Here is a 22,630-nt window from a genome sequence, read left to right as displayed (position 1 = left end):
TAGTCTGTAATTAGCCATCTTTTTTTAACATTTGCCTCGAACGCTTTGAGGTTGGAAGGGGGACAATTCAAGTGGGATCAGTCTGACTCCCCACCTTCCTCGAACGCAACATTTACTCAGTGAAAGGAAGCTCTCCGCTCATTGACAAGCATTGGACTTTAGATTGTTGTCATATGATTTGTGATGATTTTTTTACTTTTCAAAATGCGATGAAACGTCATTGACTACTATAACAATCTGCCTGGCCCTGGTTTGTATGCTAGTCACAGGCAAAAGCAATACAATATCACCATTTGTTTTCACTGTAAGGCGCGGAAATATCAGAAATGGGTGGATGTTCGGAATTGTCAATAAGCACATTATAGCCTACTCACTCTCATTAATTTGGCTGCTCAAACACCGTAGATCTAAAAATTATTGTATATATATATATATATATATATATATGCTGAAATTTAATTATGTACGCACTTCGTTCTGCCAAATGATAATAAAGTCACACACTATAAAAACAAATTAAATAATAAATAAAAACTTCCCAATCTCCCTCCATACTGTCAATAAAAAACGGAACGTGTAGGGAACCTGCAATTGTTTCATTTGAATTTAAATATATAGTATACAGTACTGGATTCAATTCGAAAGGCAAATCAAATACTTCAACTGTCATGAACGGTGCCACAACCAAGATGGCTATCGGTCTTGACATAAGTGTTTGGGCTGTCCATAAAGCTGCCTGAAGGTCCTGCCGAAATAAACAAATTGGGGTCCTAGTTAGCTGTATGCTAGTTACCGCGACGGGGTTAAGATAAAAAAAAAATTGTGTACATTTGCAAAAAGCGGTGATAAAATAACACCAGCATCCTTGTTTTAGATTGCTTGTGGAATGGTGAACAAAGTGTTGTTATATCAGTTTGGTCATTTACGTTCTTAGTGGTCCATTATTTGTGTTTTCCAACGACGAAGGGTGTGTTTTCTTCAGTCCAAAAACTAGCCGGTGGGTTTCGGTTGAAGATAGACTTCATTTTACATTTAAACTGGTAAGGAGGGTTGTGTGGGTCTGTTCACTCGAGTAAATTATAGCATGGGGTAGAGCGTATTTAAATAACGTGTTAGACTATTGGTGCCTACGTGCGTTGTTCTCATTTTGGTAAACGCCTTCAGAGGCTTTACTCGGTGTTGTCTAATATATTAATTTGTTTGAAATGCTCCCATAGGGAGGGGTTAATGAGCATCAATGTCAGGCATTGCGCTTAGCAGACTGTCCCAGGAGCGCAAAGCCTGGAGAAAAGACCACCCGTTTGTAAGTACAGTAGTTTCTTTACTATTCCCAAACGTGAATGCTACTTTTCTCTCAGTACTCGCTCAAGTCGTTTTGTTTCTCGCAGGGTTTTGTTGCTGTCCCTACCAAGAATCCAGATGGAACCATGAATCTAATGAATTGGGAATGTGCCATACCTGGAAAGAAAGGCGTACGTTTCAGAAATGTATTTATTTATTTAAGCGTTAGGTGCTTGAAGTCTACAAGATGAGTTGCTCCTAGTTTTGCACTGCTTTGTTGTGTTAGCTTTAGTGACAATAATAGTTTTCTGCAGCACTTTGCTGACAGCAGCAACAACAACAACAACAACAACAAAAGTTTAATTATCCACACACAAAAGTATGGAGCTCCAGACGTGACATGGAAGCAGCATGTAAATTTTGGCCTCAATATCGGAATAGTGCAGGGGTGGGAAAACTCGGTCCTCGAGGGCTGGAGTCCTGCAGGTTTTGGATATTTCTCTTCTCCAACAGCCGATGTATGATCAGCTCATCAGCAAGTTCTGCATAAGCCTGATAACGGTACTGTTGATTGGAATCAGTAACAGGGAAACATCCAAAACCTGCAGGACTCCATTCAGCCCTTGAGGATTGAGTTTGCCCACCACTGGTATAGTGTGTGTGCACAAGTCTTAGGTTAACCAATAATTGTGACTGAACAAGACAATCAGGTAAGTAAACGGAGCGTACCTTCTTTAGAAATGTAGAGGCGGGGGATAAAGCCACATAATGGACACGGATCGTTTGATTGTATTTATTTTAGGCTCGGGATGAGCTACGGACTGTTGATATAAAAAGTCCATACACCCCTATTCAAATACCTTTTTTTTGTGGGAAAAAAAGAAGCCAAGATGCAATTCATTTGGCATTTGTACAGGGGTGTGTAGACTTATTATACAGCAGCTCCACTGTTAAAAGATATTCTGAAAAGCCTAATGTTGCTCGGCATCATTATCACCGTGGCATTTAAATAGACTTGAGCTGATTGTTTTACGAGCGGAAGTATGGCATCGTATTTCATGGGAATGACATTACAGTAAACCCACGGATTGTTTTGTGTGGATAAAAATCCTCCATGTCATGTCTGGCGCTGGATATTTAACAGCTGTTCAGTGCAACATCTAACCCAGCAAGGCTTAAATTCTTTGTTGCTGTGTTTTTTTTGTTTTGTTAGACCTTGTGGGAGGGAGGACTGTATAAACTCAGGATGCTTTTCAAGGACGACTACCCCTCCTCGCCACCCAAATGTGAGTCCCACTGACATTACACGTGTTGTAAACATAAGCTGCCTCATGACAAACTCCGCAGCACAATGTCACATATATCTCAAGTGTCCAGAAAAGTTCAATCTTAAATTTGTCTTTTCCCACCACTCCGCAGGCAAGTTTGAGCCACCAATATTCCATCCAAATGTCTACCCATCTGGCACCGTTTGTCTGTCCATCCTGGAGGAGGACAAAGATTGGAGGCCCGCAATCACCATCAAACAGGTTTTTCTGTTTCATTATTAGCTCATTCACTGCCCTTGACGGCTATAGACGTCAAAAATTCATTTGAACTATTTCTATTAGTTTCACATTTTTTTGACTGTGACAACCTATAATTTTTTTATTGTACATTTAGAACGGATATAAAATTTGTGATTAATCGTTAGTTAACTATTGAAGTCATGCGATGAATTACAATTAAAAAATTTAATCGTCTGACGGCCCTAATTTTTAATAATCTTTCCTTTTCTTTTTTTTATTAGGGGCACTAGGCGATTAATTTTCTTTAATTGTAATTAATCACATGACTTCACTAGTTAACTCAAGATTGATCACAAATTTTATATCTGTTCCAAATGTACAAAACATTTTTTTCTAGGTTTTCATACTCTTGTTAACAAAAGTGGGGGGGGAAATGCGAAACTAATAGAAATAGTTCAAATGCATTTTTGACGTCAATGGCAGTGTATGAGTTAACATGCTTCAGTTCGGGTTTGGCATGTGTTTGTGTTGTGTACACTTTCAATTGACAAGCAAAAGTAAATGTTTTTTGAAAGCGAGGAAATTCTTGCAAGATACACAAGGCTGCAGCAATGGTGCAAATGTCACTTTAACGGCACTCTGTTTTCAGATCCTGTTGGGAATCCAGGAGCTGCTGAATGAGCCCAACATTCAAGACCCAGCACAAGCAGAGGCTTACACAATTTACTGGTATGCATCCACTTAGCAGTCATTTGATGGCTTTTATTTTGGAATTTCATTGTAATTAAATTCCAAAACTTTTTCACTTCCCTGTGCTAATGTGTTGCCATAAAAGATCAATATACTGTACAGTTACAAATTAAAATTACAGTTTAAAAAACAAACATTATTATTAAAAATATTTGATCAGGGTATTAATGACTTGAGGCTTAACTGTGTAGCATAAATAAATAAGATGGGGAAGGCTGCCAGTCATAATGAAGCTTATGTCAACCACACAACAAAGAATACAAATGCGGAATGCCTTAAAATAGCCTGCCTAATAAGTATTAGGGATTAAAATCCAATATTGTGTTTTTCCATTCCAGTCAGAACCGGATGGACTACGAGAAGCGGGTCAGGGCCCAGGCCAAGAAGTTTGCACCCACCTAAATTTGCCAGGACATTCTGACTTGATAGAACCTGAAGGACCACTCCAGCAAGGATCAACTTTTCTCTACCATTATACGCCATTTCGTAGGTGGCATGTAAAAGATAATAACCCCAGCACTTGTATATTGGTTGTAAACTAAACAGTTGCTCGTAAGAAGGGAGCAAGCCTCCGTCCAGCCACAACGAGGAGGGAAGCATTAGAAAAACAGGTCACCACTTTGCTTTATTCAACCCGTGTCAATTTCTCCGCAAATGATCTCGACGCATGTTTGGGAGCAAGCAAAAGGCCTGAGAGTTTTTGCTAAGAGATAATTGAGCGTGTGTATATACTATAAATAAAGAAAATTGTGAAGGTTATGTTTTATATTGTTTTAGCCAGTGGACATTTGTGTGTGGTATTATAATAAAGAACACAATAGATTGTGTATTGTGAAATGAAATTGAATAAAAGAACCACATTTAAGGAGTACCTGTGGCATTTTTCTCAATGTGTAATATGAATGTAAATAAGTGTCATTAATAATGGCCGGGGCTTGAGCCCTTTTCTGTTCATTGTTGTACAGGATGTGATTTGTGAAGAGTACATAGTGTAGACCTGTGAATTGTTTGCAGACAGCGTTGATAGCGCTCCAACATAAGTGGCTCTCGTGGCACCGCAATATGCACTCTAGGAACTGTATGTAGGTCAACGCATACATGTGTTTGTCAAAACATTTGAATATCCTCAAAAAGTTGAACAATTTCTGTAATTCCATTCAAAAAGTCTAACTTTCATAGACTATAGTATTCTAAAAAATGTTGACATCTTTTTGTGGATTTTATGAGCTGGAAGCCAAATAATGTAAAGTAAACAAATAAATACTTGAAACCATTTAAATTGTGGACCCTGAATCTATAATCTGTGACTTTTTGAATGGAATTATGGAAATTATAAAAATTTTCGGGGATATTCACATTTTTTGAAGAGCACCGGTACAAGATGGTGAGTAAAATACTTTTTGACTGACAAAAGGTACAATCTATAGCGGGTGTAATGATCAAACAATGGTAAGAACAAGCGACAGCAGCCTGAGGAGACAATTTTAGAAGCAACATATGCATATATAAATGTAATGATGTATTTCAGTTTGAATACCTGTACTTACATAACAGTTGTGTATCCAAAAATGTATTTGGCGTGATGATCAGTAAGAGAATAATGTTTTGTGTGTGTGTGTGTTTGTTTTCGGTCCAAATATGAAACCTGATGTAATGTTCTCAGGTGTCAAGCGTGTGACATTCGTAGGAAATATAACACCTTTTTCTTCGCTTTGCCTCCTGTGTGGTTTGACCTCACTGGGCTCGGACCGACGAAAACAAGGTAAGTACAAGAAAGAATGTTTTGTTCTGGTGTTTTGTGGTAGCTAAACTGATATTTAAAAAAATAAATAAATGTTGTGTTGTTTGTGTATTGTAGATGAGGTCAGTCAAGAACCCTGAGGTGCCACCACTGGTACCAGCTCGCTATACAGATCCAGGAGCAACCCTGGGTCACCTGCTTCGCATGAACATATTTCCTGGTGTGTCATCAGCCAGCCAACCTATAGTGACATTTCCAACAACCTGCACTTCTTTTTGCATAACATACTTGTGACAATTGCATAATCCTACTTCAAAAGTTGGAATAGCTTTAGTGGTTAGAGGGAAAAGAAAGCCTTACATAACATCATTGCGTATGATTTCATGGAGGAGTTTGGAATTGGACTAAAAGTGTCTGTCATTGCCATGGCAACGCAAAAGAAACGGTTGCCGCAATCAATGTCATTTTCTATCGGAACTTATGACCATATAATATATTTTCCCCCCATTTCTTTCCTATATCTTCCAACTCTGGCCTTTACATCCTAAAATTAATCTTCAGGTGCGCCGTTACCATGGAAATCTGTTACCAAGGACGCTTACGTCTGCCACCCACTGCTTACGTGGCCTCCAGACCCACACCTATGGTTTGGCCATAAAACTGATGATATAGGTTAGTGCTTATTATTTTTGCATATAATGTGCACACCCTCCTATGTTTTAGAATTTTTTTTAAATTGTTCTACAGGGGACATAAAAAGTCTACACACCCCCACGGGCTGTATGGGCTTTTTTTTATTTGTCTTCATTAACTCCTTCACTCCCAAGCCATTTTCACGGAAGCTTCCTTCCTTTCTTTCTTTCTTTCTTTCTTTCTTTCTTCCTTCCTTCCTTCGCTCCCAGACCCATAGAATATTGTGTTCTATTGCTATAATAACATGGAACCTACCAAAGGAAAGATTAGAGTCTCTTCTTTCGTCAGAAAAAAAGAAAGTATGCTTCTATCTGTTTCCGTTTTGCAGCAATTAGCATTAGAATATAGCTAAGTTTCATCATTATTCACAAATCTGTTTTAAACTGTGGGGGAAACAGCTTGTTTGCAACATGGCCCTGGTTGATCTCTTATACTCTGCTGCCACCTGTTGGCCGTTTTTTGTAATAACGACCATTACTTTAAACCACATCTTCAGTTCAGAAGCTCCTTCAAAGCCTTCTGTATGCTCTAGCTTTAAAAAAATAATAATATTTTTTTAAATGTATAAATATGTTTTTGGGAGCAAAAGAGTTATGTGTGCAGGTAATCTGGAGCCTATTTCAACTGACTTTAAATTCACCCTGGATTAGTCTCAAACCAATGGCAGGGAATATGTAGATTAACAACCATTCCCACACACGCATTCGCACATACAGTATGTGCACTAGTCTAAAATTACACTCGTGTGTGTGTGTGTGTGTGTGTGTGTGTGTGTGTGTGTGTGTGTGTGTGTGTGTGTGTGTGTGTGTGTGTGTGTGTGTGTGTGTGTGTGTGTGTGTGTGTTGGAATGTTGTAAAAAGCTAAAGAAACCACTGCATAGTCAATCAAATTACATTAGATCATGCATATTAAAATAAATGAATGTATTTGGCAGGATTTATATAACATTTGGAGAACATTTCCAGACATTATAGCAGTCTTAACTGTACCCAAAGTTTGAACGTTTCAAAAAGTGTAAATTAAGTCATGTTTTTATGATGTGACAAGAAGATGGCTGAGGCACCCACCCACTTGGTTAGGGTCATGAAAATAAACAAAACAGCCTTGAGTCTTGTGAGCTGACATTATTATGACAATAAGCATGTGGCATGGGAAAATATAGAACATATGGCTTTATAGTGTGTTTTAAATCTCACATTTAAGAAAGATTGTTCTCAACACAGAGAGAGTGAGAGGTGGAGGGAGGGAGGGAAAGAGAGAGACAGACAGACAGGGAGGGAGAGAGAGGGAGGGAGAGAGAGTGAGAAGAGAGAGAGAGAGAGGGAGGGAAAGAGAGAGGGAGATATATATATATATATATATATATATATATATAGAGAGAGAGAGATACACAGAGAGAGAGGGAGGGAGGGGGAGAGAGAGAGAGAGGGAGAGAGAGAGATATCTGTAGAGAGAGAGGGAGAGAGAGACAGACAGAGGGAGAGAGGGAGGAAGAGAGGGAGAGAAAGTGAGGAGAGAGAGAGAGGGAGGGAGGGAAAGAGAGAGGGATATATATATATATATATATATATAGAGAGAGAGAGAGAGGGAGAGAGGGAGAGAGAGAGATATCTGTAAAGAGAGAGGGAGAGAGAGACAGACAGAGAGAGAGAGAGGGGGGAGGGAGAGAGGGAGGAAGAGAGGGAGAGAAAGTGAGGAGAGAGAGAGAGGTAGGGAGGGAAAGAGAGAGGGATATATATATATATATAGAGAGAGAGAGAGAGAGAGAGTTCAATATAATTTTGAGAGCATTTTAAAATGATACCACAATACTACAATGAATTTCGAATATTGGATATTTAGTACAGTGGAACCTCGGAATGTGAACGTCTCGGAACTCGTACAAATTGGACTTCAACCAAAAAATGCCTCAGAGTGTGAACTCATTTTCGGAGTTTGAACACCCAAGCAAAGCAAGCTAAACCGAATGTACCTTGAAAACCGGTAAACGAGTGAAGCCGAGCAAAGTCGAGCGATGCCGAATGCTCACGTTGCCGTAGTTGAGACGATACACTGCTCATTTCCAGTCAGATCGTGAATACTCCTGGAGGTGCTCCATACATTCGCGAGTGCATTTTGATTTTTCCACAACAATTTTCTTCGCCATTGGCCTAAAGAAAGACAACAGTGCCAATGGCAGCAAAGAAAAAGCTTAGCTGTTCAACAACGTGCCTGACGTTAAACCGTGCACGCAAGGACCCCTTAGTAGTCTAACAATGCCCAATGTAAAATACACAAACTCAGCACTGAACTAAAGCTAGCATTAACATAGCATTTATCTTGCACTGATGCCATCACACCACAACACAAAAGTAAGGTATTTTTTATTTTCTAAATACTGTACTGTACTGTAAATGTAAAAAAACATAAATATAAATTAAAATAGGAATTTTCAGTTTTTAGAGCTTGGGAACGGATTAATTGCATTTACATTATTTCCTATGGGAAAAAATGTTTTGGAGGTTGAACAATTTGGACTTTGAACACTTCGCAGGAACCAATTATGTTCAAACGCCGAGGTACCACTGTCGTAGTAACTTTGTTATCTTACTACGTTCTCTCTACTACTTTGTTGTGTAATTTCCAGGTAAAAGCTACTCAGTCAGCAAATAGAAAATGCACTTAAATTCCAAATGTGCTCATTGTTTGAATAATTTTGGGCTTACTTGTGTTATTTTGTAACTTTCTGCATTTTGTCTCTGTCAATAAAATGCTGCGCTGCTTCGACTCGTCGCCAGTGGAGTGGACGGAGAAAAGCATTTTGAACCAGAAACTCAACAAGTTGCTGACAGAAATGGGAAAGGTGGGGGCTTCAAAATGAGGTCTTCTTTTCCAGTGTGGTCGACAACTTGCATTAAAATCCTGTTTTTGCAAGACGTGATGTGTCAAGTTTGGCAATACAATATAGCATCATCATGAATACAAATTACAATGGATTTCTCCTGATTTGCATTTTCATCCGTTTCGAACAGTGAACATGATCTTTGACTTTCACCATTATTAACTAAAAAGTCTTTGTTAAAAATTCTGTGGTTGTTTGGTCATCTCAAAAAGTATGCAGTACATATTACATACAAGAGTTGCAACGACTACTATGAGGTGCCATATGGGGGAAAAAAATAACATTTACCTAAACACTAGAAAACCCTTCTCAGACTCACCAAACCAAAAACCTCTCGTAAAAAATCTAGTGCAACCAAAAATTTCTTACATGCAACAATTTTTTTTTTTTTTTAGCAAAAACCGTGGTAAAAAAATGTCAACACGAGCAAAACCTCTCTCTCATAAAAAATGCCACCAAAAATTTCAAGGACACTGTCACAAACAATCCAGATAAAAACAACCTGTCACTTACATCGGACTGTACACACAACAAAAACCTCTGTCATGCACCAAAAAACTTGTAGGCCTATTACACAACAAAAACATCTCATAAGCAAATAAACAACAACAACCCTCACACTTTGAAGGCATCTCTCACACTCACTAATTAATCTCTAACCCACAACAAAAAGTGCTTTATTAAAAAAAACCGAGTGAGACGAATTTTGCTGGCTGCAAGCCTGCAACAGAGTGTAGACATTTCTCATGGGTGAGAGTTGTTTTTGTGTGTGTGTGTGGGGGGGGGGGGGGGGGGGGGGTTGGGGGGTGGTATTTAGTGAATGTGTTATTTTTTTGTGTGTGAGAGGCTTTTTGGTGAAGTGAGAGCTTTTCTGGTGTGTTTAAGTTTGCTTATCATGGTGAGAGGTTTTTTTTATTTTTATTAAAGTGAGAGGTTATTTTGTGAGAGTGTGATTTGCGATGATTGGGCGGGGTCTGGTCAGTTTCAGACATGTTGGCTACTCGCCCAGTCCAAAATGAGAAGGAATAAAGGAATAATTAAGTAATTTACCGGTAGTCTGACAAAGCGACTATCTTTTTATTTTTTTATCTTTTTTTTTATATATATATATATATATATTTTTTTTTTTTTAGTTAATTTTTATTTTGTATGTGGGTGAGAATGTGTATGTGCATGTGCGTGTGTGTGTGCGTGTGAGTGTGTATTCATTAGTTTACCTAAAACCTATTTTAAAAATCCCATACCATTCACCTAAACCGAACACTTCAGAATCTAGCCAGTCGTGAGGCCGTCAGGAGACCCGAGGAAGGACCAAAGAAAAGAAAGGAAAGTGAAATCCAGCACCGACCAGACACCAACCCGAGTCCTTCACCAACCCCAGAAACATCTCAATTCCAACAAATCAGGGAGACCTCAAGAGACCAATGGAGAGACTGAGGAAAGGAAGGAAGGACAGACGAAGCCGAGTGAGATCCACAGACACCAGCCTCCACCGATTCAACGACCAGAGGAAGAAGCAGATTGTGTCTGAGTTTCGATAGATGCTGGTGTGGTGGATTTGGCATGCATGAAAATCTCAATGAGATGGCCCCGCAAAGATAGTAAAACAAACCTGTGTGTGTGTTTACGTACCTATTGTTACATGAGAGCGAGAGCGAGAGAGAGAGATGTTTTAGGTTATTTTTTTCCTGTATTTTTGAAAGGCTTTAGGGTGTGTGGGAGATTTTTTTTGCATGCGCGATTTAAAAAATGTTTTTGGGGGGGGTGTATGAGAGTTTTTTTCTCAGGTTTTTGGCCCATACGGCACCACATAGACATAGACTATAGATCCTGTGCCCTCTCATGTAATTGAGCACCACTTGTGGTCTCGTGCTTGCTCACATTGTTGCACTCAAAGCGCCTCGGCCGACCTCGAAAGTGTCGTATGGGCTGAGGTGCCGCGTGCTGCACCTCTTCTAACCCTCGCCTGCTCTTCACTTATCTCACTCGGCTCACTGACACCCGAGTAACTGTAGCAAGCGGGGCGGCGGGTGCGTTCAGGGTGCAGCAGACCTCTGGCCTACTGTGGTTATAAGTGATAAGCTGCAATCGTTTGTATGCATAAGTACTTTGTGGTTTTTAATGCTGCATGTAGTCAGTCACACAATAGCCTTTCGGTGAACTTCACGACGAAATAATATTTTCAATGTAGCCCCACTAGTCAAAATAAGGTATTCTGGTTAATATTGCATTAGTGGAATATGAGTTAAGCAGCAAAATCCAGCTGGTTTTTTTTACATCTCAGGGGCGGCCATTTTGCCACTTGCTGTCGACTGATGATGACATCAATGTTACTCAGGGCTCAGGTAACAACCAACCACAGCGCAGCTGCAGAAAACAGGTGAGCTGTGATGGGCCGTTTTCTAAGCCCTGAGCAACATTGATGTCATCTTCAGTCATCAGCAAGTGGCAAAATGGCCGCCCCTGAGATGGATAAAAACGCCTGGATTTTGCTTCATAACTCTTATTCCACAAATGTAATATTAATCAGAATGTCATGTTTAAACTAGTGAGGTCACATTTAACATATTATTGTCAAGAAATGTTTAAGGTTGACTACCGCTTTAAATGTGTTGCCTGCAAAACGTTCCATAAAACCTGTAGGGACAGGACTGGGAAAAGTTGCTGAATGCTGAAAAAGCACCTGCTGGAGCATTCCACAGGATTTGATCATCATTGAATTATATCTCTATTTACATTTTATATTTCACACCATGACCCAGCTTCATCGAAAATAGGGTTGAAGATGAACAATAATCCAAAACCGACGCAGAAGAATAGATAATTATTTGATGCACCAGTAGCTATTGTCAGTCAAAATCATTAGAAATCTACCACAGACCTAAACTGTAGTTCTTGGGTGAATGTATTAGATTACACAGGTCTAAGTCATAATATTGAGGCATTTCTTAATCCTAAATACAGCATGACTAAACAAAAAAATGTTTTTGTTTGTTGTTGCTTTAACTTAAAAAAAAAAGTTTGTTGTTTTTTATTTGTGGCTCCTTTGAGGAATTAAATAAAATGAAGTAAATCAAACACAATTTATCCTATATCAGATTAAAAAATAAGCTTTTCATTGGCTCACTCCATCATCCCAAGTAACCTCAGTAAGGAATGTTAGATTCAGACAAATGAATATCAAAGAGCAAAATACAAAATAACATTGACATATTTAAAATATGACACTAATTACAGCAGAGAGACATGAAGTTGATATCGGGGGAAATCATGAAATAAGAATGATAAGAATTGGTATAAAGTTACATGATTTTCTTCCAATTTTATTAAAACTTCCAATCTGCATTCAAGTCTAACTATAGTTTGTAGTCTATAATATAAACTATATTCATCTGGTGTGAAATGCATATGTTTTGGTATTATAAGCACAACTATGGAAATAACAAAAAGAAGAGGTCAAAGGAATGATCCCTGGGGGATCCCACATAAATTCCAATTGTGACTCGGTGACCCCTCGATCATTCCAAGCCCTGATGACTCTCCCCAGATGTTTGATGACCTTTTGAGCAAGAAGACATCCTCCAACCGTCTTTCCCTGCACGTCCGCCACTGAAGTGGTTGAGTGGTGTGGTGGTCTCGGGTGCGCCGTTGCAGCTGCTTTGAAGCTTTTTTAAATAGCTGTGCGCTTCTAAATATGGTTCCATGTTCGCCTTTTTTGGGCGTTTGGATCTCTTTTAAGTTGTGTTTCATTGACTCGAACCACTTCACAGGACAACGTGAACGTCTTGTCTTGACACTGCGATTGAAACAGGATGTGGTGTTGACTGTCTTTCCAGTGCGCATCTTAACGATGGTAGTAAGTTGTGATTGGAGGTGAGGGGTTTGTGACAGGTGGTGGCGAGCGGAGGGAGGCGCTACGTGTGACATTTTTACTCACCTTCCCACCTCACCCTTGCTCGTCACTCTTTCACTATCACTCGCTTCCTGTAAAGGCCCAGCTGTGGTTGACGATTGGAAAATGTCAGCGGCCACCCAAAAAGAAGTAAGGAAACCAAAGAATGAGTGAGAGAGAGAGAGAGAGAGAGAGAGAGAGAGAGAGAGAGAGAGAGAGAGAGAGAGAGAGAGAGAGAGAAGAAAATGAGAGCACGCGGAAGGGAAGAAGGACGGTGAGAGATCAAAGAAAAGGAAATCTTGCGCTCAATTCGACCGTCCGGCAGAAGGGACGACAATGTGACGCCGCTCAGGGATGTACTGCTGTCTTCGCTAAGCCTAGAAAGTCAGGTACGGCATCAGCATTCGATTTCCAACCTGTACACTTTTATTCATTCTTCATTTCAGATCCCCCTGAATTTTTCATGACTTTCTTGTCAGCCTATTTATGATTTATCAAGTGAGGGCAATTACAAATGATAGAAGCAGGACGTGGCCTTTTTTAAGAGAATTATGTGATATTGTTGGCTACAAGAATGATTCCTGAAAAACTTTTTCATTTCATTTCTGGCCCTCAGCAATGTCTAATCTGAAAACACACAAACGGGTATCGTGTATTGTGGCAGTTGTTATCATTAAATAATTGTGCCTTTTTTTTTCTATTCACTTTACATTGGCAAAAAATCTTTTATCTTCTTAGTTTGAGCGCTTTTTTTTTTTTTTACTTGAATAAAGGAGTGTGAGGTTTTTTTTAGCCAGCTTTAGGAATTACTCATACACATACTTTTGTTTTATCTGCTTGTGATCATTTATCATCTCATACAATAATGACTCATTTCTAAAAAAGAAAACTACAGCAACTGAATCCGGAAAAGCCCCTGTTCTAAAATGGCTCAAGCTTTTTTTGTTAGACAGTTCATTTCATAATTATTATTTTTTCAAGCTTTTTTTGTTAGACAGTTCATTTCATAATTATTTTTTTTACTTCTGTTTTATTCTAAGCACAAACACAAATGTGTGAGTGTTTAGCTTAACGTAGATTCTGACCTTTTCTATGCACTGCGTTTTAAGGCCCAGTCCAGACGGAAGCAAAGCCGGCTTCGCTCCTCAAACAAACCTCGTACACACGGAAGCATTTCAAGACTTGCGTGTGTCCAAAAGAAGACGCTGAGGACGTTTAACGGCTGTAATGTATATGCCAAGTCTGGAGTGGCGCTGTAGTGCAGCCACAGGGAGTTAATGGAAAGTGTAGAAGAAGAATCAGCAAAGAAGACAAAAAAAAAATTCTACAGAACAAACATGGCTTTGAATGTATCGAAACAACATGAAATAGATGAACACAGGAGAAGTGACAATGGCGGGTGATTCAAGTACAGCACCGCTTCTTAAACGTGGGAATAAAGAAGCAAAATATTTTGCTGCAAAAGCATAAGCAAGCTAAGGAGGCTGCGCAAAACGACTACGACACGGCTATCCACCTACGCCGCATGTCATCAATCTGCTGACAATGCGTCGTCATCGTCACTGGTTTTGTGTGGACAGGGCCTAAGAGTAAGGCCCCGTCCACACGAAAGCCAGTTTCAATGTATCCTCACAAGTTTCTTACCGTTCAGGCCGTTCGTCCACACGATGGCGCAGTTTCGGAGCTTGAAACCGATCACTTTTGACACCGGGCTCCAGAGTTGAAAGATTTCAAAACACGCCGCGTACGCCTCCGTCTGGACACCATATGCAGGATACTCCTCCAGCGATGACGTAATGGTCGCAGCTCGATGACGACGCATTGTCGCAGATTGATGACGTATGCGCCAATTTTCGCATGACTGCGCGCGAACCGTCAGTCTGTCAACAACAATGGCGGATAGCCGTGTCTTGGTCGTTTTGCGCAGCCTCCTTAGCTTGCTTATGCTTTTGCAACAAAATATTTTGCTTTTATATTCCCACGTTCAACAAGCGGTGTTATACTTGAATCACCCGCCATTGTCACTTCTCCTGTGTTCGTCTTTTTCATGTTGTTTCGATACATGCAAAGCCATGTTTGTTCTGTAGATTGCAATAAAGTTAGAAAAAAGTGTTTGTCTTCTTCGCTGATTCTTCTTCTACGCTTTCCGTTAACTCCCTGTGGCTGCGCTACAGCGCCACTCCAGACTTGGCATATACATTACAGCCGTTAAACGTCCTCAGCGTCTTCTTTTGGAAACACGCAAGTCTTGAAATGCTTCTGTGTGTACGAGGTTTTTTTGAGGAACAAAGCTTTGCTTCCGTCTGGACGGGGCCTAAATGTTGTCGCAAACTATGTGTTCTTTGCACAGCTCAACTACTTCCTGAACTTAATACCAATCCTTTGTTTCTTGTCTTTCATGAGTGGACCAACTGATTAATGCAGGTGTGTCTGGCCACTGTTGTCGTGGTTACTGTGGTCAGGCACACCTGGATTGATCAGCTTGTCCACTCATGAAAGACAGGAAATGAAGGAGTGGTATTGAGTTGAGGAAGTAGTGGAGTTGTGCAAAGAGCCCATTCCCTCTTCGACTGTAAACTTTTGGTCTCATTAGCGTGAGAAACGTGTATTAAAAGTGACTTTTTCCCCTCTCCCACTGCTCCAGTTTTTCATGTTGTGATACTCATATCTTACTACTCTTTTTTGACCATTCTGTTCATAGATTGACTATACTGAAGATGGGGACGTTACAGCCCTCTTTTATCTTGATGCTTCTGTGTTCTCTTCATTCTACGGACTGCGAGGCAAACGTGCAAGGTTCGACTCATTTTGTTTGTGCATTCTGTGAGCCTTCGTGCTAATTGGACACATCTTATGCTAATATCAGTTATCAACGTGCACTGTTGAATCACACCAGCTTTGTCAGTTTCAATTATATTCGATTTTTTAGGCCCCATTTTCGTGCCCAGCGCCAAGTGTAGTGAAGTCTGACTTGTGTTTTGGGAGGAATGCAGCCGTTTTCCATCCAGTCGAAGCGGCTCCCCTCATTCCCTTTAAATTCAGCACAGAGCGAGAGAGACACGCAATTTGCATGCTATGTAGATGAAGGAGATCAGCGCGCATGTCAGGTTCAATAAGCTGACAGTCATAGAAACGACAAAATACAAAATACATTTAAAAGCAACTGCAAGAAGATCTCAACTTGCAGATGATGTCAAGTTGGCCGCTGTCGACGACCACTTGAAGACCGCCTTGCACCCCTAATCGTGCGTCCATAGTTGCACCCATAGTTGTGCTTCGCTGTCAGGAATTTCTTCAATGAATTAATTTCTACATTGATTGAGAGGATTGCTCCACACTGTTGTCATATTAATGGATGCAATACGATAACATCCACCCCACACATCCGTGGAGCTCAGAATCTGTCTGCCTGCGCCCAAATTAAATCCACCAAAAGCCACATGCTCCATAATTTAGACCTGGTTTTAGCGAGTCTAAAATCTAGTTCACTTTCAGTCACCAAATTACCATTTGCTACCGCTTATCCGGGGTCGGATTGCGGGGGCAGCAGCTTTAGGAGGGAAGCCCAGACGTCCCTCTCCCCAGCCACTTCGACCAGCTCTTCCGAGGGGATCCCAAGGCGTTCCCAGGCCAGCCGGGAGACATAGACTCTCCAGCGTGTCCTGGGTCGTCCCCGGGGCCTCCCGCCAGTTGGACATGCCCGGAACACCTCTCCAGGGAGGCGTCCAGGAGGCATCTGAACCCGAGCCACCTCAACTGGCCCCTCCCAACGCGGAAAAGTAGCGGCTCGAACCTGAGTCCCTCCCGGATGACCGAGCTTCTCACCCTATCTCTAAGGGACAGCCTGAATTGAATGTGACAGTCAAGATTCAAGATGCAAAGACATGGTTGAAAAAAAAACGACTGAACATCGTTGACTTTGCACAGCGTGTAAGGATAAATGTTATATTTCAGTTCTGAGTTTGCTGCAAGCGTGCCAACCTTCATTTGGTTCCACGCCAACCTTTTAATCATTTATTTGCATTTCAGGGCTCGCTTGTGTGAATGACTTCATCAACAATGTGACATGCACACTCAACAGTTCTTCAGTGGACGATTGCATGATCTTTGGCTACAAGAAAACACGAATCAGGAAAGACGGAGTGATACATCCGATTCTGATCAAGTAAGGCACATCAATAACATATTTATTTAATATGTCACAACGATGATTTCTTATTCTTTATCGACTTAGTCGGAGCTGCAAGGTGAAACAACAACGTGACGCACTACCAGGATGCAGTTTTGTCTTTGAAAATAAAGTAAGCTTATTTGTTTACAAGAATGTAGAAACAAAATCATTTGCAGGCACCACTTGTCATTGCGGGGCCTCATAATTTGGATCCTCTCTGTTTCATGTCTCAATGGCTTGCTCCAGAAATTCAATCTTTTTGAGGTGATGCCCAACATCACCATGGAATGTAACAGTGTGCTGGTGGAATACCTCAAAGACTATAAACCTCAAAATCACAGTGCGTAGAGTTTATTTTGTCATCTCTTTACATTTTCTATCTATTACCAGAACAAGTTCAAGATTGTGTGTGTGTGTGTGTGTGTGTGTGTGTGTGTGTGTGTGTGTGTGTGTGTGTGTGTGTGTGTGTGTGTGTGTGTGTGTGTGTGTGTTCAGTTAAAATGCACCCCCCAGGCCTCCCAAATGTCAGCCTCACTGAAAATCACACGGCGATAGTTTGGCATCCAGGTAGCCCCCGCTCCACGCACCTCAAACTGTTTGACTTCGAAGTTCAGACCCAAAAGAGTCACCCAACGACAAAGGCAAGTATTGTATTTACATTTTGAAATGTTCTCATCATTGGCCGACCTACAGTATGGCTCTCAGTGGTTTATTCTTTTTTTTTTTTTTTTTTACTGTATTCATTTATTTACGTACCTATTTACTTAACTTATGACATTACTAATTTTATTTTGTCTTTACTGCAGAACTGATTTTTTTTTCTAAAGCTCTCCACTTACATTAAAATTTCTCCACACAGTAATACACAATCATATAAATAAGTCACTTTAATGGCATTTTACTTGATATTGAGAGAAATATCACATGACACACACGACAACACAACAAACAGCCAGGTAACAGCTACGCTAGACAAGGCTGACGCATTGAAATGAATGGGGAGGCTATGCTGTTGTCTAAGCGCTGCATTCGAGCATGGTCGGAATTCGGATATATTAGAGTTGTTTTTTCCAAGTTCCGACCTTGAGGCGAAAGTTTTGTGTGTGTATTTTTTTTGCACTCACTCACACAAACACGCACACATACAAACATGGTCTCCCAGGCGGGGAAGCGAACCCGCGCCAACCTGCATCGCAGGCAAGTAACGGTTCCACTCCGCCACCTGGAGCTCGTTCGAGGCGAACGTAAACAACCAAAATGGCGGATAGTGATAAATAGTTTTTTATTTTGGTCCGCTAAACTTATTTCGACCTCCAGCAAACTTGCCTTCTCGCAATTTTGCTTCATTTATTGTTTTTATCTTATTTCATAAGCATTCAAGTTCACCATATAATTTCATGCTGAGAGATAGCGGCATACTGTCACATACGTTGTGTTACGTGAAGTTATGTCGAATTTATGAATGAAGAAAGTTATCTAGTTTTATACTTGAGTAAATTGTGTTTTACCATTCACGGTCTGTGTTTCCAAAGGGGTCGCCATTGTAGAGGGAGTCACATTGTAGTCCGTCGTGAAGTCGGCGTACTTTTTTTTTCCCGACTTTGGAAGTGAGTTCAAGGGGGCGTTCCCGTACACAATTCCTGGTTTGAAGTCGGAAAAGTCAGACTTCTACTGTGCCCCTGAAGTGCGAAACGCAAAAACAAAAAACTGACACGACTGCAAATCAAAAAACACAAACCATATAAAAAAAAAACACAAAAACAAAACAACACAGCAAATCAAAATCACACAAATGAAAAGGTAACCACAAATCAGAAAACAAAAAAAAGGAAAAAAAACAGCAAAAAGGTAATCGCAAACAAATCAAAAAACACAAACACAAAATATGAAATGAAAAACTAAAAAGTAATAGCAAACACAAATCAAAAAACAAAACAAACAAACAACAATATAAAAAATAAAAATGTAATGCAAACAAATAAAAAAAACACAAAAACCGGAACAAAACAACAAAAAGGTTCCCGCAAACAAAAAAGTTTACCGCAAAAACAAAACAAACAACCGCAACATTTATGGCAGATATTTAGCTCTTGTAAAAAGGAAGAGTTGTCTCGCTCGCGCGCCAATCGCCGGTGAGCACATCCAATCAAGCTGCACCTCTCGTCCAATCAGTCGCCAGTATGGTTCCTAAAGCCCTCCCCCTTCCCCCACCTACCAACTACTTCGTTAGGAAAATGTTGCGGTTGTTCGTTTTGTGTTTGTTGTTTTGTTCCGGTTTTTGTCTTTGTGTTTTTTATTTGTTTGCATTACATTTTTATTTTTTATATTGTTTTTTGTCTGTGTTTTTTGTATTTGCCATTACTTTTTTGTTTTTCGTTTCATTTGTGTTTGTGTTTTTTGATTTGTAATTGCAATTACTTTTGATTGTTTTGTTCCGTCTTTTTGTGTTTGTGTTTTTTATTTGTCTGTAATTACCTTTTCGATGTTTTTTCTTTTTTTGTTTTCTGATTTGTGTTTGTGATTACCTTTTCATTTGTGTGATTTTTGATTTGCTGTAGTGTGTTTTTTTTTTGTGTTGTTTTTTTTATTTGGTTTGTGTTTTTTGATTTGCAGTCGTGTCAGTTTTTGCACTTCAGGGCCACCGTAGACTTCCGACCATCCTGGAAAACAGCATACATTACTGGCTAGGCTAACCCATTCAAACAATGAAGGGGGAAAAGCGATGTAAACACAACTCAGCAACTCCATAATTGAATCATACTTTACTTGGCTCCGTTTCACTCGCTCGACAGCAACGGCAGTCGACCCCTACAATCAACAACTTACCTGTGGCAAACTTTCGCCAGCCCAGTGTCGCTTGCAACCCGTGGCCAGCTGCTTCCGCATTCCTCGAATGGCTGAGTGCGCTAAGTCACGTGACCGCATGACACAAACGTTAAACTTATTCAATTAAATACATTAATTAGAAATTGAATTGGAAATTAGAGGGTTTTTTTCCATTCGGCTTAAACCCAGAAATTAATGATTAAAAATTGAATTGGAAATTAGTTTTTCCATCCTGGTTACAGATACTTTTCCTTAGCGTGAGAAATAAAAGTGTGAGAGTGGAAAAAAATGCGTGTGTGTCACCCTCAATGCGTGACTATATGACAGCCCTGGTTTAAGCTAGTCAGGAACAACATCCAGGTGTTCCGTTCAATCTTGGTTTATGCGTACTTTCAATTGGAACTGAATTTGAGCCACAACTGATGACGTACAAGAAAATTGAGAAACTGCTAATGTATGTGTACGTATGTGGCGTGCCGGCGGCCATAGTGCAGTGAAAAGAGTCCATACAAATGTTATGGAAAGGAAGTTAGCTTAGCATTGGTGTATTAAAGCAGTTCACATGGAGGATGTGGTATCGATCTTTTCATGTTTTTCTTACTAAAGCGAGTGTACCTGTCACTTGACCGTGCTATTTTTTGGTACAGTACACAGTTTTTTTTTGTAGTGTTTAAAAAAAAAAATACATATTATTTTTTAAGTGGCTTATAAACATGACCAAATGTTTTTTGTTGCTATTTAAAAAAAGTCAATTAACTTTGTTTTTTAAATGAGCTATTTCATATGAAATGAAGCAATAATTACATTTTAATTAACAAATTCTTGAAAAAAATGTCCAAGTTATGAACCACAAATATGAAAGGACTCATGAGTATATATATATATATATATATATATATATATATATATTTTGTGCACTCACTCACACAAACATGGTCTCCCAGGCGGGGAAGCAAACCCATGCCAACCTGCATCGTCGGCAAGTGGCGGTTCCCCTCCGCTACCTGGAGCCCCTCTTGTGAATATATAAAGTACGAAATAAGGAGAACCTAATGTGTCAAATGCTCATTTCCTCACAAACTGTACAGTATAGTCTTGACATATGCTTTTCATCTTAAATGCAAATAGCTGTGATGCTGTTAAACAGCCATTGCCACAAAAAAAAAATGCAACTTTGTGTCCCACCAGGAGGTTTTCACATTTCCCACCAATGAACCACAATTAAGGATCGGACAGCTGAAAGGCAAGCACCAGGTTCGTGTAAAGGTCAAGCCAGCAGACAGAGAAGGCAGCCAGTGGAGTGATTGGAGTCCAACCGCATCCTTCGCGGGGCCAGAATCAGCAAATGAAGGTAAGGATGAGAGGAGCCTAATACCAAGTATTAGTCAAACTCTCTAACTTTTTATTTCAGATTGGAATCTGTCTCAAACTGCTATCAACATGGCTGTTTTGATCATCTTTGTTGTCATGGTTATCCTGATGCTGGTGCTTTACAAATGTGGCATCAGTATGAGGTGAGTAAAATTTTGTGTGTATGCAGTTTGAAATCACTTTGTAGGTACCGTACTTGTGTGCAAGTTTGATTCAAAGCTGTACACAACTGCAAACAACCACAATAACAAACATTGTTAAATGAATACATTTCAAGTATTATTTTGGGCGCTTTTGCCTTTAATGATAGGACAACTGAAGTTTTAATGCCGCTCTTTGATCTCCACAGATTGTGCAGGTGTGCCTAATAAAGTGGCCTGCCTAATACTTTGTGTACTATTTCAGATTCCCCAAATTGAAGCCAGTTCCAAATCCGTCAAAGTACTTCCAAACTCTGCATGGTGGAAATTTAAAGGTAAATAAAGCTTTTAATTATGTGCATACACACACAAAAGAGAACAACTCTTCAAATTCCTTATTATGAATGTCATTCTCCAGAAATGGCTGAACCCGAGCTGTGCCGAATCCTTGCACATTGTCCAACCTGTCGACCACATCTCCCCAGTGGAGGTGTGTGATAGCAGGGATGCGGGTCTTTCCGCCGTCACCCCGCCCACCTCCAATTGTGCCCTGCATCCTCCAAATAACATCGAACCGTCGGCTGGCTCGGATGAGAACAGGCTTGCGGACAGTTCGTCCTCTTCGTCGTCGTGCTTCTCCAACTTGGGCTACTTTGTATCCAGCTCCTCCGGCAGCTCCGTTCAAACCAATCCCAAATTTGTCAACTTTGCATATAAAGATGATTTTCACATTTTGCACAAGGCACGTAATCCCAACCTTTGCCCTGCTTTGTCCAAGTCTCCAAGCTGTGAGAGCTTGAAGAGAGGTACACAAAGCCCTGACTCCGGCTTTTGTATCGGAAAGGAAGATGTTGAGGTCGAGGAAAATAAAAAAGGTGTGAATGGGGAGGAGCAACAGGTTTCAGGCCACCGTAGCTCCTCACACCTTAGCCTGCCTCTCCATCTTCCAGTGCAGGTGAGTAGACCCTCGACTCCTCCTGATCTATCTCAGATAGACAGCGCTCAGACGCATGCACATGTGCTAGCAGCGAATGTTAGCGCTGCAGGCCGGCCCGTTGCTAGTACAACATACAGGCCTTCCTCTATGCCAGTGGAGTCGTGCAAAACAGGCTATTTCATCCTGCAAGAGATACAATCTACTTTCAGCAATGCGTCCATCTGAGATGGATCCATTTTATTCTTTGTTGCTGCTGAAAATCACGATTAACTCGAGCTCGCCGTAGAGCGCAGACACCTCCACCAGTCAGTCACCCTGAGGGTGGTCAGCCTTAAACATTTCTTTACAATATGTGACCTCACTCATCTAAAGATGACATTGTGATTGATATTACATGTATGGAATATGAGTTAGGCAGCAAAATCCAGTTGTTTTTATG

General features: G+C 40.4%; 2 protein-coding genes and 1 long non-coding RNA gene across 4 annotated transcripts; all 3 read left to right on the top strand.

Moving 5' to 3' along the window:
• The first annotated feature begins 762 nt into the window (after positions 1 to 762).
• LOC147182489 (SUMO-conjugating enzyme UBC9-like) lies at positions 763 to 4,410 on the top strand. Its single transcript, XM_086095965.1, has 7 exons — positions 763 to 1,040; positions 1,218 to 1,303; positions 1,389 to 1,472; positions 2,495 to 2,567; positions 2,701 to 2,810; positions 3,439 to 3,518; positions 3,878 to 4,410. The coding sequence occupies exons 2-7, from the start codon at positions 1,238 to 1,240 to the stop codon at positions 3,939 to 3,941; spliced, it is 477 nt and encodes a 158-aa protein (XP_085952091.1). The 5' UTR covers positions 763 to 1,040; positions 1,218 to 1,237; the 3' UTR covers positions 3,942 to 4,410.
• An 827-nt stretch (positions 4,411 to 5,237) lies between these two features.
• Positions 5,238 to 8,886, top strand: LOC147182488 (uncharacterized). The gene is made up of 4 exons (XR_015097148.1): positions 5,238 to 5,301; positions 5,398 to 5,500; positions 5,842 to 5,952; positions 8,751 to 8,886. It is a non-coding gene; the product is annotated as an uncharacterized LOC147182488 (long non-coding RNA).
• A 3,750-nt stretch (positions 8,887 to 12,636) lies between these two features.
• On the top strand, positions 12,637 to 22,626 carry il2rb (interleukin 2 receptor, beta). Of its 2 annotated transcripts, XM_086095229.1 has the most exons (10): positions 12,637 to 13,135; positions 15,448 to 15,542; positions 16,776 to 16,911; positions 16,981 to 17,047; positions 17,164 to 17,257; positions 17,413 to 17,558; positions 20,932 to 21,094; positions 21,155 to 21,257; positions 21,520 to 21,589; positions 21,673 to 22,623. In XM_086095229.1, the coding sequence occupies exons 2-10, from the start codon at positions 15,464 to 15,466 to the stop codon at positions 22,414 to 22,416; spliced, it is 1,602 nt and encodes a 533-aa protein (XP_085951355.1). In that variant the 5' UTR covers positions 12,637 to 13,135; positions 15,448 to 15,463; the 3' UTR covers positions 22,417 to 22,623. The 2 variants fall into 2 exon arrangements, with proteins under 2 accessions (XP_085951355.1, XP_085951437.1); XM_086095311.1 differs by lacking the exon at positions 12,637 to 13,135 and having other exon boundaries at positions 15,452 to 15,542; positions 21,673 to 22,626.
• Positions 22,627 to 22,630: the final 4 nt, after the last annotated feature.

The sequence above is a fragment of the Leptonotus elevatus genome, chromosome 1 (assembly GCF_054856555.1).
Source record: "Leptonotus elevatus isolate MCC_2025b chromosome 1, RoL_Lele_1.0, whole genome shotgun sequence".
Taxonomy (NCBI): domain Eukaryota; kingdom Metazoa; phylum Chordata; class Actinopteri; order Syngnathiformes; family Syngnathidae; genus Leptonotus; species Leptonotus elevatus.
This window is presented reverse-complemented; position numbering and strand designations above follow the sequence as displayed.

Excerpts from the sequence above, each read along its gene's own strand:
- LOC147182489 (XM_086095965.1), top strand. The coding sequence starts at position 1,238 with ATGTCAGGCATTGCGCTTAGCAGACTGTCCCAGGAGCGCAAAGCCTGG. Across the intron at positions 1,473-2,494 it reads CCATACCTGGAAAGAAAGGC|ACCTTGTGGGAGGGAGGACT; the intron begins GTACGTTTCAGA and ends TTGTTTTGTTAG. Across the intron at positions 2,811-3,438 it reads CCGCAATCACCATCAAACAG|ATCCTGTTGGGAATCCAGGA; the intron begins GTTTTTCTGTTT and ends CTCTGTTTTCAG.
- il2rb (XM_086095311.1), top strand. The coding sequence starts at position 15,464 with ATGGGGACGTTACAGCCCTCTTTTATCTTGATGCTTCTGTGTTCTCTT. Across the intron at positions 17,048-17,163 it reads GTTTTGTCTTTGAAAATAAA|AAATTCAATCTTTTTGAGGT; the intron begins GTAAGCTTATTT and ends GGCTTGCTCCAG. Across the intron at positions 17,559-20,931 it reads AGAGTCACCCAACGACAAAG|GAGGTTTTCACATTTCCCAC; the intron begins GCAAGTATTGTA and ends GTGTCCCACCAG.